At 36.9% G+C, this 14274-nt stretch overlaps 1 protein-coding gene across 5 annotated transcripts in view; it reads right to left on the bottom strand.

The window, feature by feature from the left end:
• The window catches only part of TBC1D15 (TBC1 domain family member 15), a 76198-nt gene that overhangs the window by 5718 nt on the left and 56206 nt on the right, over positions 1–14274 (bottom strand). For all 5 annotated transcript variants that reach the window (XM_061415524.1, XM_061415523.1, XM_061415525.1 and 2 more), the window contains 4 exons: positions 11346–11462; positions 5575–5675; positions 1303–1402; positions 345–442 (listed from right to left, as the gene is read on the bottom strand). In XM_061415524.1, the coding sequence (XP_061271508.1) occupies positions 345–442; positions 1303–1402; positions 5575–5675; positions 11346–11462 (416 nt within the window). The remainder of the gene's footprint in view (positions 1–344; positions 443–1302; positions 1403–5574; positions 5676–11345; positions 11463–14274) is intronic.

The following is a 14274-nucleotide window of genomic DNA, read 5'->3' as shown; positions in this document are numbered from 1 at the left end:
TAAAGTACCATCTTAACTGACTGGCCTGCCAAAACTTCCTTAACTATATTTAAATCTACACCCAAATTCAGCACAGTCTCACATAAAGTATCCCAAGGTCAAATGGTCTACACAACTGGTTCTGGGAAACCTCCTGGCCCCCAGTCTCACAAGGATATGATCTACAGAAAAAAGCTCCCAAGACCACATATTCAGTTCAACATAGTTTTTAAGGAGAGACCAAAAACATCAGAATTTCAGAACTGCTTTAGAAATTTCAGCCAGGATACTATAATCCGTTTATAAAAACAAAATGGTTATTTCCATAAAAAGTGTTACATTTTTACAATAATTTAAGAACTTACCTCCCATAATCGAAGAATATCTAGAAAACTAAATTCCCTTTTAAATCTGATTAAAAGCCATCTGAAGCAAAAATAAAGGTATCCAGAGTCCTGGGACTCTACAAAAAAAAAACAAAAACAAAAACACCTTACTTCCTCTTAAATTATCTCAGAATAGGGTACCTATTTCAAACTCAAATTCTTCTGTTCATCTTAGGCTTAAAAGTCCTATAAATTTAATTGTCTTCTACTAATTCAAGAAAATGATTCAGAATTGCAGCCTAACTTCTTTAAAAGCAAACCACCAAATAACAGCTGACTCTCCATATCTCTTCAGGTCTGTGTCTGTGGATTCAACCAATCGTGAATGGAAAATCTGGGGGAAAAACAAAATTCTAGGAAGTTCCAAAATGCAAAGCTTGAATTTGCTGTACTTGGCAACTATTTAAAAAGGATTTACATTGTATTTACAACTATTTACACAGCAATTATGTTGTGTGAGGTATGATAAATAATCTAGAGATGATCTAAAGTATACAGGAGGATGTGCATAGGCTATACGCAAATACTATGCCATTTTATGTAAGAGACTTGAGTCTCCTCGGATTTTGATATGGGGGTGAGAGTGTATGTGTGTTCAGTCACTCAGTCAGGCCCAACTCTTTTCAACTCTGGACCGTAGCCCGTCAGGCTCCTGTCTATGGAATTTTTCAGGTAAGAATACTGTAGTGGATTGCCATTTCTTCCTCCAAAAGATCTTCCCAACCCAGAGACAGTCCTCACAAATGAGAGATGACTCGTATTTCATAGTATGATTAAACTGTTTTAAGGCCGAACTGTACAAGGGGGACAGTTTGGTCCCAGTTTTATTCCTCAGAGGAACCCAGGCAACATTGGTGGGTTATACAGTCTTTACATTTTTTCTCTCTGCATATTACCCCACAATTTGCTGAGTATAGCTTTGTTTCACTCAACTCACCTAAGTAACTGCAAAATCCACTGTCCAACAACCGAAGTAAGGTACTTAGCTGAATAAGCTGGGTCTTCATGCCTTGCATCTGCTCTTCGAAATTTTGATGCTTTAAAAAAAAATATTCAGTAATAATAAATATTTTACAATACATAACCACTGATAACTGTGCCATTAAAATAAGGACAAATGTTGGACTTACACCATATTGATTATATTATAAAATCACAACTAATTAAAATGCTAAAAGATTATTTTTTCCCACTATTCAATTTTTTAAGATAAAGAATAATGCAGACAACAGCAGCTGTAGACTGACTGATATACTATTCTTATATCAAATAAGAAACCTGGGTGAAAGGAACATACATTTGGGATACAGACTTTTATCAAATCACTTTACTGCTAAGTATTTCTTCAAATTAACATAGGAAATAAAATTAATTTTAGCCTTAATATGTGTCCAGTGTTAAAGAATTAACTAATAATTTCTTATGATTTGATGACATTAAGGGATCTATGAAGTCAAAATCATTTTCATGACAACAGCAATACTAAAACAATCTATGCATTTTGCACTTTAAACTCTCCCATAATTGTAAAGGCTATAAAAAGGCTATATATTGCAATAGACTGCATACAGGAACAGATGTGAAAGTCAGCTGTCTCCTATTAAACTAAATACTACACATTAAAAGAAAATGAAAACTGGAAGATAATCCCTCTTTTCAGTAAATTCTGTTTTAGAAAAGTTATTTTTCATTTTTTAAAAATGTATGTAAAATTTCAGAAGGTTTATCTTTAAATGAATCTTATCTTTAAATGAATGTTATCTTTAAATGAATAAATAAATAAACATCTGGGCTTCCCAGGTAGCTCAGTGGTAAAGAATCCACCTGCCAATGTAGGAGATACAGGTTCCATCCCTAGATTGGAAAGATCTTCTGGTGAAGGAAATGGCAACCCACTCCAGTATTCTTGCCTGGGAAATCCCATGGACAGATGAGCCTGGTGGGCTATAGTCCATGGGGTTGCACGAGTTGGATACAACTTAGCAACTAAACAACAAGATATTTATAAATTTCCTAGAACTTTTCATAACAAACTTCAACAGATATAACCCACATAAACAAAAGCTCTTAGAATCTGCAATAATATTTGAGTGTGGAGAGGTCCTGAGATCATAAAGTTTGAGAACTACTGTGGTTTAAATGTTTTAATCTCTGAAAGTGAGTAGATTTGCTACCAAAAGTTCAGTCAAGGTTTGGGGATGGGGAGGGCACCAAAATAAATGAAAGGTTTCTTATGATTATGATCCCTTTAACCCGCACGTTCTAACCCCTTTATGGTGAACTACTGCCCTAATCTTTGTGAAAAGCCTAAGAATAACATCCTTTCCCTCTCACATTTCTTTTAGTCTTTGAGACAATAATAGTGCTTTATTAGAAGTATCTATCAGATTAGTTGGTTAAAAAAAAATTTAAGGCTACTGATTCTCAATAAACTGGCTTCTCTTTAGTGATCTGAATAGTTTAATTAGTGAATGAAATGCTTTAATAGATGAACACAAGTTTTTGGGATATAGTTTCTTCACATTTCCCACAGAAAAATAAAAGGGAAAGGCAGTACTAACTCTTTGATTAACAGTATAATTTTTGCTGCGACATGGCCAAAAGCTTCCATTGTATTGGAAGTAACAACGTGGCACAGCCACTGCTACAAAAAGTAGTATTCCCAAAATGATAGAAGCCAACTTCAGAAAAGTAGCTATTCCTGCAGAAAGGAAAAGGAGGTCGACAATGGATACACAAAGGGCTTCAAGTCGAACTATAAATAAATGTGTATGTACATTACATATGTATGTACATGTGTGCATTATACACACATGTATATGTACACATATACAGTTACGGGTAGTGTATATGGAAAGGGGTAAGAAGGAAGGGCAAGTGAAAACTATATGGCAAAATGAATGCTGGCTCTAAGGAAGTTCATTAGATCATTTTGCAGTTGCTTCTATAATATGGTGGTAACAGACAGAAGTCTATGCCTAGACCAACACTAGATGTGAATAAATACCAACAAAAGTGAATCTACAGACATTGGATTCAGCCTCCCTAAAGTAGTAAAAACTTACATGAAATAAAGCTGTAAAACAAAAAGAAGGAATCAAACAGCAGAACAGATTCAAGGACACGAAAACAGTAACAATGCAGTGGAAATAATTGTGCAGACTATTTTGATTGTAACTTACTGCCCTTTCATATTATGAAATGTTTCATGTTATGTTTCATATTATGAAACAAAAGGTGTTAGTAGACATTAAGAAATCTTTTTAGAATAAAGACTAGAAATATCCCCAGACCGTTGTCAATGAAAAAGGCAAACAGACAACATCTACTGTGAAAAAGACAGAACAAAGAACTTGAACCTCCATACACAAAAATGACAAATAGACTGTGAAATGTGTATTAAAGATGTTCAGAAAGTGGTCTTTACATCTGAGGCCTAAGTACACGCACACATATGCATGTATATACGTATCTGGCACACAAGATAATATATTTGAACATGCCAGTTTTAGCTCTTTATGAAAACTACTTCTGTAATGAGATGGTTAGATAGCATCACTGATTCAATGGACATGAATTTGAGCAAACTCCAGGAGCCAAAGGAATCTGGAGTGCTACAGTCCATGGGGTCACAGAGTCAGACACGACTTAGCAAATGAACAACAACAGAAAAAGTAAATGCCATACGTTTGTACTAATTCTGAGAAAACCTACTATAAGCTGAGATCTAAACTGAGCACTGGGGAAATATTCATGTATTTATTTTACAAAATTCTGTTGAACACCTCATGTCAAGCATTGGGAAAATTCTGGAAGCATATCACAAAACGAGTTAAACAAAGACATGACCTCTACCATATTAGCTCTAGTGAAAAGAGGATAAACAACAAAAACACAAGGAAAACTTGTTTAAACAACAGTTTTTATACAATTATTATCAGTTGTACAGACCTTTTTAACAAATGCCTCAGGTTTCTAGAACGCTTATGGAACTAAGTATATGGAACTAAGAAGGCAGGTAAAAATCAACCAATCAAAAAGGTAAGGAAGACAAACTATGATATTACCAGATTACTGCAATTAATAATCTTTCTAAATAATCCAAAAACATTAATTCATGATAAAGGACTATATAATTTGAATATTTATTACTTTAATAGTAAGAAAATATTTGAAAACTATCAAATCTTATTAAGTATGGAAAAGAACTAGGCGAAGTAACGATGAGTTGGAACCATGGAGGAGAGACTTGAGAAAACAGATAAAACTGAGACAAATTAGAAGGGGAAATAAAAACAGGCAAGCAAGAAAGGAAGAACAGAAGTCATCAAAAAACAGAAGCAATCAAAAAGTTTCACATCTGTATCCCAGACTCTATATTACAAGAAATCATTGCATATGATTACAGATTTGAAATCTTTATCCCCTTACAAGCAAGCCATTTCAATATCCGACCATCAAGGGCCAGCATTAAGAATATTAATTTTATTTTGAACAAGTACAGAGACCTATGTAGTCAGGTCTTTGGATTTCATACGCTTTTATCTGCTCTTAGCCCCTTTGCTTTTTTTCCCCTTCCACTTTCTAAAGATTACTTGAGAAGACTGTTCTATTTTATTTTCCTGTTAATACTCTCTGTGTACTATTGTCCTAGAACTCTGTCTCTAAGATATATCAATGATAATAGATAAAATGTTCTTCGTAATAATATGTATATAGACAGTTCAACTCTAATAATCACATGCTTATGAAAAAACTAAGAAAGTGTCAATGTTACAAATAGTTCAAAAACATCTGGAGAAAAATCAGTCACTATAATGATAAAATCTAAAATGTTCACAAAAGGTAAGGATATTACTTGGCATGACTAAGCTTTATCTCTGAAACAGATGAAATGAAACTACCTCACAAGAACTGAATCATCTACTTCATCAATATTCTATGATTCATTACCCGTCTGCAGATCATAAGCATTTACCAATATTAAATCCTGATTATTCCTATTCTATAGGCACTTACTACCTACTTTTTATATTAAAAACATTACCAGCATTTCCAAGCCTCTTGAAAAGAAACAAACAACTGAGCAATTTTTTTTAAGTTCTACCATGACTGGCTAAATATAAACATCTATTTTATATAATAAGATTATTATATAACTAAAATATTCAAAATTAGTTTGATTAACAGAAGGAATCTCTGTTCTTACCATTTGGTCCATGTAGGAGGCAAAGCACCAAAAGGCATCCACTTCATTTTCCATCACATATAACAGAGGTGAAAGTAAGTCACTCATTCCTTGCACATAGCCTTAAAAAAAAAAAAAAAAACAAGAAAAACTAATCTTACCTCTAAAAACCTAAACTTTCTGTATCCATCTATGCATATCTCCACCAACTCACTTAAAATTACACCTTTTTCAGGTTTCACAAACTTGTGTATACTGATGTTCTTAAACAATGAGGAGGAAATCTAGCAACCAGGTGAGAAATGGGAGGAGCTTGAGAGGTCAAAGCAGGTAAGTAACTGCTGTGTGTCTCAGTGTAGGTATCACTATCAGGAGAGGATAATACTAAAAAATTATGCGCAAAAGCATTATGATAAAGAGGGATGATGGGAAACCCAGAGAAACATCAAACTGAAAAGAACATAGTCAAAGAAGATTTGTGAAAGAACAGTCAAGAGGAAAGGGGGGCGGAAAGCAAGGGAGAAGAATGTTGGAAAAGTTAGGGGGAAGGAAGCTGCAAGGTCAGAGTAGACACCACCACCAAACTGCCAGGAATAAGCCAAGTGAAATAAGAACTAAAAGGGGTCCAACTGATTTAGCAACCAGACACTGGTAATCCACACAAAAATAACCACAACAAAATTAACTCTTTGAATTTCTCTTTTTTTTTTCCTTTTGCTGTTACTCTAACCCAACCAATGCTAGCAAATGGGCTTAAATCCGATCAGTATTTTGTATCTAAAACTGCCATTTCAGCCATGTTTCTCTTGATGCTCTTACAGTTTCTCAATCATGAGACTAATTTAAAGCCCTTGATTAAAAGAAAAATTGGAAAGTTAAAGAATCAGGTCCTCCCTTAAAAAACAGAAAGTCTTAGCTTTGCTTTTCACCAGACCATGTCAAAAGTCTTAAAAATCCTCAATTTTCTTAACTATTTTACAATTAGATTTCAAACTTAAAATACAGAGACCTGAATGAGCCAAGGGACAAGAGCTCTTACAAAGCCTTTTCACATACATATTATCATTCAACTTTGGTAACTTGTGTATTTGTTAAAGTTACACAGAGAAGTTTTTCCCCCAATGACAGTCTGAGGAAAACAGGCTTTCATTTGCAGAACCAAAACTTACATTCTTATCATTCACCAAAATCTATGTGCACTGAAGTCATTTAAAACAGTATGCATATTTTTAAAGGAGAGGGGATATTTCTGAAGAAATTATACATAATTTTACATCATTCTTCCTATTTTGGAAGAAAGCTTTAAAAATGACCCCAGGAAGCAGGTAAGCCAAAATCTCTTAAGAAAACTTGGGTTAAAAGTGTAATAAAGACACCCAGTTCACTTCGGGATCTCCCTACAAACAGAAGTCTAGTTCTGTCTGCTGTTAGCCACTCCCTGTCATCTGCTGCTATGCCTAATCCCCATAACCTCACTATGCCTGCACTACACCCCGTGGGAAAGTACAGCTCCATGCACATTAGTGCACACGCACGCACACACAAACTTGGGTCCCTTATTACAGTGCTGAGCAATGCAGTAGCCAAGACATTTAGAGAAAAGAGCTAGAAAAAACGGCGTATGACGTGATACCTAAATGTAAGCATTCAAACAAATTTATTGCAGATGCTTTTTAAAAAAATAATACACACTTGTGATGATGAATCTTGTATGTCAACTTGAGTGAGCCACAGGATACCCAGATGTCTGGTTAAACATTATTTCTGGGAGTATCTGCAAAGGTTTTTCTAGAAGAGATTAGCACTTGAATTGGTGAACTGATTAAAGCAGATGGCTTTCAGAAATGTGAGTGGGCATCATCCAATCCACTGAGGCCTGAATAGAACAAACAATGGAGGAAGACTGAATCTGCTCTCTGCCTGGTTGCCTGACCTGAGACATCTATCTGCCCTCAGTGCTCCTGGTTCTCATCCCTTCAGACTCAGGAATGAGACCTATACCACGGCTCTCCTGCTCTCAGAAGGCTTTAAACTACACCACTAGCTTTCCTGGGTCTGCAGCTTCTAGATGGCAAACTGTGGACCTGTTAGTCTCCATAATTACATAAGCCAGTATCTTATAAGCGATCTTTTTTTCTTTCTTTCTTTCCCTGGCTAATACAACATTTTTCTTAAGAAAAAAAGTAGGTTAGAAGGAAGACTAGGCTGTTATCACCAAAACTTTCCTACATAGCAATGACACAATGAAAGCAATGACAAACAAAAAGGCTAAACCAATCAAAGCATGAAGGAAATTTATCTGAATTCAACAAAGTGCAAAAGAGTACCACTTTACTGGGTCTGACTATCTATAGTCTATAATAGAAGTATTTCAAAGTGTGCTATTCAAAAGATTTACAAAGCACCTTTCTTCTGGGGGAAAACGAGTTTTATTATAAAGTTATAATGAATAAAAATTTCTAAGAAGCTAATTTAATCCTTTAAGTCTTCAGCTTTCATACCAGATCAGTACTATATTTCTTCTGTAAGTTTTAGTTAACCCAACTAGTCAAATTATTCCTCATACTCTTGTTGCTTTTAATCTATTTTATTGTATACATGATGTTCTTTGGGGTATGTCATGAATTGTGGGGGTGGAATTAATGCACAAATTCCTTTTAATTAAAGAAAGATTAAAGCTGTTTAAATTAGCATTCAGTGGTGTTCAGACTCTGCACTAGTGCTGACTGATGCACATCTTAATCATCAATGTCTGAAGAAGTTCCCCTATTTTCATAACAAAGTTGTTTCCATTGGGAGGTGTTAGAAATGAACTCATCATCCTAATGTACACATTCTTAAAGAAAAAAAGATTTCATCTTTACATAGGTCAATTTTCCAGGTTAATGAAGCTTATTCAGTTATTAGAGAATAAAACTTAAAAAAAAAAATCTTAAGCGTTGGAAATCATTTTTTTTCTACTGGACACACTCCTGCCTTCTTACATACAGTATTCTGAGTATAATTTAACCTTCTGTTGATTATTCAGGATTATGATTATAAACATACATTGTAGAAAAAGAATAGGTACCTCCCACAGAAACACCTTAGGTGTACCATCTACACTAAGTAAAAGCTACTCTTCCTTGAGTTCTTCTGTCTGCTTTTGGTAATGTTTGTCTTCTGTCTGCTTTTGATGGTTTTTGCCTTCCTCCTCACTACTAATGAGATTGTATTAAATGCAAACACACCGATACCTCATCTGTGGGCTAAGAAGCCAAACAACTCAATAGGACAAAATCAACTACAAAAGTAAACGTACAGCCCAGGTTACTTTACTGTGAGTAAATAGTAAGAAGGTGGGGGGCATCCACCTGCCCAATGCATGAGACGCAAGAGATGCAGGTTAAATCCCTGGGTCAGCAAGACCCCTCGATAAGGAAATGGCAACCTTCTCTAGTATTCCTGCCTAGAAAATTCCATGGACAGAGGAATATGGCAGGCTACAATCCACAGAGTTGCAAAGAGTCAGACGTGACTGTCTGCTATTTCAAATCCATGTCAAACAGCAAGCAATTTGGTCCAGGGCTTTACGAAAACTACCCTGGCTTCTTTCAATGCCAGAGTTCTTAATAAAATCCCTGGGTATGTTTCAGATAACTTAAGAATGTGGGGTTAATATAGACAAATGGAAACAGCAATTTATCCAAATAGCCTGTCTGGGACTCAATGCCTGGAAAAACTGAGCACTCAGGAACGACTTCTGAGAATATACATTAATCCCTACCTCACAATTACCTTTGGAGAGGATGCCTCTTTTTTATCTCTACGATAAAAGCCCTATTTCCAACAGTGGTTAACAGAAACTGAAATGGCAATGGGTCGGGGTGCTGAACATGTGGAGGTAAGAATGCAGCCTGGAAAATGCCCTGGTGGTCCAGTGGCTAAGACCCTGCGCTCCCAAAGCAGGGGCGGGGGGGGGGGGGGCTGGGTTCAATCCATGGTCAGCTAACTAGATCCCATATGCCACAACAGCCAAATAAATAAATAAAAATATTAAAAAAAATGCCAGCCTGAAATAAAGAGCTGGGCCTCTACCCCCAGTCCAGTATTTACTACTTATGCAGCCCTGAGTCACTCTCTAAATCAATATAACTTTATTCATACAACTGGGATTATTAATCCACTTCTTAAAAAAGAATGCTAATACAATCAAAATTGAGCAGGACAACACTCGGTCACCTGAGAAGCATTCCAGTCCCTAGTATTTTCAGTGATCCAATCTGGGGTTCATTATAACTGTGACCCGACAGGACTGGGCACATTTCACATTTTAAAGAGAAATCTGTGATATTCACTTACTGTCATAAGAGGCTGATGCTGCAAGATCCTCAAGGGTTTACATCTTTCCCTAACCCACATATAAGAAGCCAAGAAGAATTCTCGGTTCATAGATACAAACAGTGAAGAAAATATACTCACAGTTCAAGGTTCACTTGGGTTTAATACGACAAATACCCAACTGCCTTCTCCAAAAGAAAGTCTTAAGTTCTATTAAGGTAATCTGGAAACAGCTACCCTCACTATCCTCTACTTGGGAGTCACTAACATCAGTAGGTAACTGAGAAACTTGTCCACTCTTATACTCACTTAAAGGCGGATGCTTAGGAGTTTGTTGGTTCCTTAAAGAAACAGTTCAAATCCTCTCGTCCCTTAAAATACTGTTTCCTCAGGTTTTCTAGCCCTTAGCATCCCTTTCCCATGCAATGCCCCAATCCAACCTCCAGCCCCAATCTTTCCAACCCATTCCTGGTAGAAAGCAGACTAACCAAGAAAAAAGAGTAAAGTTTCACATGCCCTAGGTAATTATCTGCACCTCTTATCTATGCTATCAAATCAGCATTTTTCTTCACAAGGGAGAAAGTCTATCAAAAAAAGGTTTCCAAACTTTCTCAGGTCACAGTACGCCTCAGGAATTTTTTTCCAAGGCATCCCAGGTTCAAAAATATTAATAACATTTCAATTTATTAAACATATCCAAACAACTAACGGAGAAGGCAATGGCACCCCACTCCAGTACTCTTGCCTGGAAAATCCCATGGACGGAGGAGCCTGGTAGGCTCCAGTCCATGGGGTCGCTGAGAGTCGGGCATGACTAAGCGACTTCACTTTAACTTTTCACTTTCATGCATTGGAGAAGGAAATGGCAACCCACTCCAGTATTCTTGCCTGGAGAATCCCAGGGACAGGGGAGCCTGGTGGGCTGCCGTCTATGGGGTCGAACAGAGTCGGACATGACTGAAGTGACTTAGCAGTAGCAGTAGCAAATGACTAAATAAATATGTATATCCTATGAACTTTAGGACCTGTTGGGCACCACACTACATCTCAAACTTTGGAATCCAATTGGATGCCACCATCCTCATCTGTTTTCTCACAGTACTTGCTTATCACAGCAAAGTCAAAAACTCTCCTTTGTAAACACAACTTCATCAGAAGGAAGGAATGTGGTGATCTAGCGCTGAAACCCGGAACAACTCCAGCTAGTAGTTAGGGCAGCGTCCTACAGATGTCCCTCTGTCTCCCTCACACATGGAGAACACCCGACACTGGTCCCGTCAGCCTGCTGTAGCGGCCCAGTGCTCTCTGCAGCACGGTCTGGGAACCACAGCCTTTTAAGTTTCCAGCCCCCAGGAGAACAACCCCTATAAAAACTAGGTCACAGAGCTTCTTACATACGTCTAGCAGCTTAAAAAATTTAAATTCTAAATTAAACATACATTTTTAAATGAAGGTATCAGAGGAGAACTTACCTAAATCAAAATCATACATACAGTAGGTCATCAAAATGTCATGAAGCAAAATCAACCCTGGATTATCTTGGCCTTCATAAAACTTGTTTGTTCGATCTGTTCTGTTAACATCTTTTTCTGAGAAAGAAAATCACATATTTGAAAACTTTTAGAATAACAGATTTTTATAAAGCTCATATCATACAAGTAGTTATTTTTCTTGTTATTAATTTTACTCTCTTACTAAGCTTTTACTTAACGAAAAAGTTCATCAAATTCCATTTCACATAAGCAATAAAGCTAACATTTTGAAATTTTTTTCCCAAGTCAGTCCACCTCCTCTTGGGTATATTTTAAAATATTTTTCAATTTTTATCTAAACAGAAACCTTTCAATTGAATAGCAGGAAATATTTTTAATTAATTAAAACCAACACCAAGTAGTAACAGTTCACATTAGTTAGCAATAAAAATGCCAATCATGAATACATGTGATAGGCAATAGTATTTGAAAACAGTAATGAAAAAAGTTAATATGCAGCCAAGTGTAATCAAAGAGATTTGTTTTCATAATTGCTTCATTCATTATAAGAAGTATTATCAATTTCTTTGTCATGTTCCGTAATCATCTTTAGGACAAACTACTTCCGTATTCTCATATATACATTATTCAGTTTATATGAGCAATCTATTTTAATTCTGAAAAAATGAAAATCCATTTTCCTGGAAATGATTTTAAGACACTAAAAAAAGATCTGGAAACATCACCAGGAGTGTATCTCAACTACCTACTAGATGCATACTGCTGTGAAACACAATTAAAAAGGCATTCCTCAAACTTGAATCCCTCAGTAAATTAAGAAAAAATAACGTAAAGAAATTTACAGTGATTAACCTACTCTATAATCAGTTTTGTTTGAAAGTTATAACTGTTCTCTTCCCCATCCCTGCCCCAGTAAATGGAATAATCTGAAAACATTCTCCATTAACTGTTGTGAAGAGATGAGGAGGTATTTTACAACAAAGCAGAATCTAACATAGCATGAATTTAGATTCTGTAAGAGTGTTTAAAAAATCATAAGGACAATAGTCTAGCTTTCTGCTAAAAGATACTACACTTGATTCAATAAATATAAGCACCTATCTATAGAACACTGTGAACACACGTTCAAACAAGGAAAAGCAACACCAAACAAATCATGCTATAAATGTCAAATTTCATATCATGGTTGATAAAGAGGCACATGGTAAGTTATTTTTATTAACTCAAGTGCAATTTACATAGTCATAATGCCAACATAGAATTTCTTCCCTTACAGGTTTTTAAACACAGTAAAAAATTATTTGTGCCCTCAAGAACTATCTGTATTTCGTTCCTCTTGTGTATTTAGCAGACATGCCAGGCAGAAAACAAAAAGGTATCAAAAATGATACAAGGGAAGTGTTTCTAGAAAGAAAATGAGCACTGAATTTTTTTTTAAAGTCCTCATTAAATCCAACTCTCTAACTTGATGCAGCGAAGACTGAAGAAAAGCGCAACTACGCACATTGTTCCGTTTTACATTCATTGTTACCAGCGTCAAGCGGACCCTGCCTGGCAATCATGCTCTATTTCTCTCATGCGCTCCCTTTCTTTTTGTATTATTTTACATCTTCTCCTCTCCCAAGCCGCCAGTATGTTATCCTCCCCCTACACCTTACCTCTGAGGATCTTGCTTCCTATCTCTGAGAAAATGAAAGTTATCTGAAGAGAACTCCATAGATTCCTACTACTTTAACCACACAGCAGCCTCTGTCTTCCTCCTCTATCATATTGCTACAAAGCTTCCGTGATTGTAGTTACAACTAAATGCCTCCTCTTGTGCATAAAAGCCATGCCCTATTGGCTACTCAAAGATAGGGTCCCAGTTAATTCTTGCTTCCTTCTCTAGTTTCATCTGGCATTCAACCATACAATTGCTTCTATCATCATAAAAATCTTTCTTAACCTCACTCTTCCCTCTAATTGCGGCCCCATTTATTCTGGTTACAGCAAAACTTCCTGAAAGAACTGTATATATTGTCTCCATGTCCTCTCTTCCCATTTCCTCTGGAACTCACCTCCAATCAGGCTGTCACATCCACCACTCCACCAAAATTCCTTTTCCATCAAAATTGTCAGGGATCTCTTTATCACTCTGCTCAACAGTCAATCCAAGTTTTCATCTTACTTAACATCCCAGTCACTCCTTCTTGAAACGCTTTCAGCTAACCTCAGGACAAATTCTCACGTCTTCTCTCCTTTTTCTCTGGTTGTTTTCTCACCCTCTTTTACTGATTTCTCCTAATTGTTCCCTGGTGGCTCCGCTGGTAAAGAACCCGCCTGCAATGTGGGAGAACTGGGTTCGATCCCTGGGTTGAGAAGATCCCCTGGAGAAGGGAATGGCTACCCACTCCAGTACTCTGGGCTGGAGAATTTCACGGAGAGAGGAGCCTGGCGGGCTACAGTCCATGGGATGGCAGAGTCAGACACAACTGAGCAACTAACTCTCTCACTTTTCTTCAATCACGTACTTAACAAGAGGCAGTCTTGGTAAGACTCTACATAACTGTGCAGTCCACGGGGTCACTAACAGTCAGACACGACTGAGCAACCTTCTCTACAAGTTAAAGTGCCTCAGGGCTGTTATCAGACCCCTTCTTCTCTAAATGCATCCACACCCTTGGTAATTTCATCTAGTCTCCTACCAACAGTATGTTGCTGCTGCTGCTAAGTCTTCAGTTGTGCCCGACTCTGTGCAACCCCAAAGATGGCAGCCCATCAGGCTCCCCCATCCCTGGGATTCTCCAGGCAAGAACACTGGAGTGGGTTGCCATTTCCTTCTCCAAAGCATGAAAGTGAAAAGTGAAAGTGAAGTCTCTCAGTTGGGGCCGACTCTTAGCTACCCCATGGACTGCAGCCTACCAGGCCC

The sequence above is a fragment of the Bos javanicus genome, chromosome 5 (genome assembly GCF_032452875.1).
Source record: "Bos javanicus breed banteng chromosome 5, ARS-OSU_banteng_1.0, whole genome shotgun sequence".
In the NCBI taxonomy this organism is placed as follows: Eukaryota; Metazoa; Chordata; class Mammalia; order Artiodactyla; family Bovidae; genus Bos; species Bos javanicus.
The sequence above is the reverse complement of the archived record's forward strand: the minus strand, read 5'-3'. Positions and strand labels throughout refer to the sequence as shown.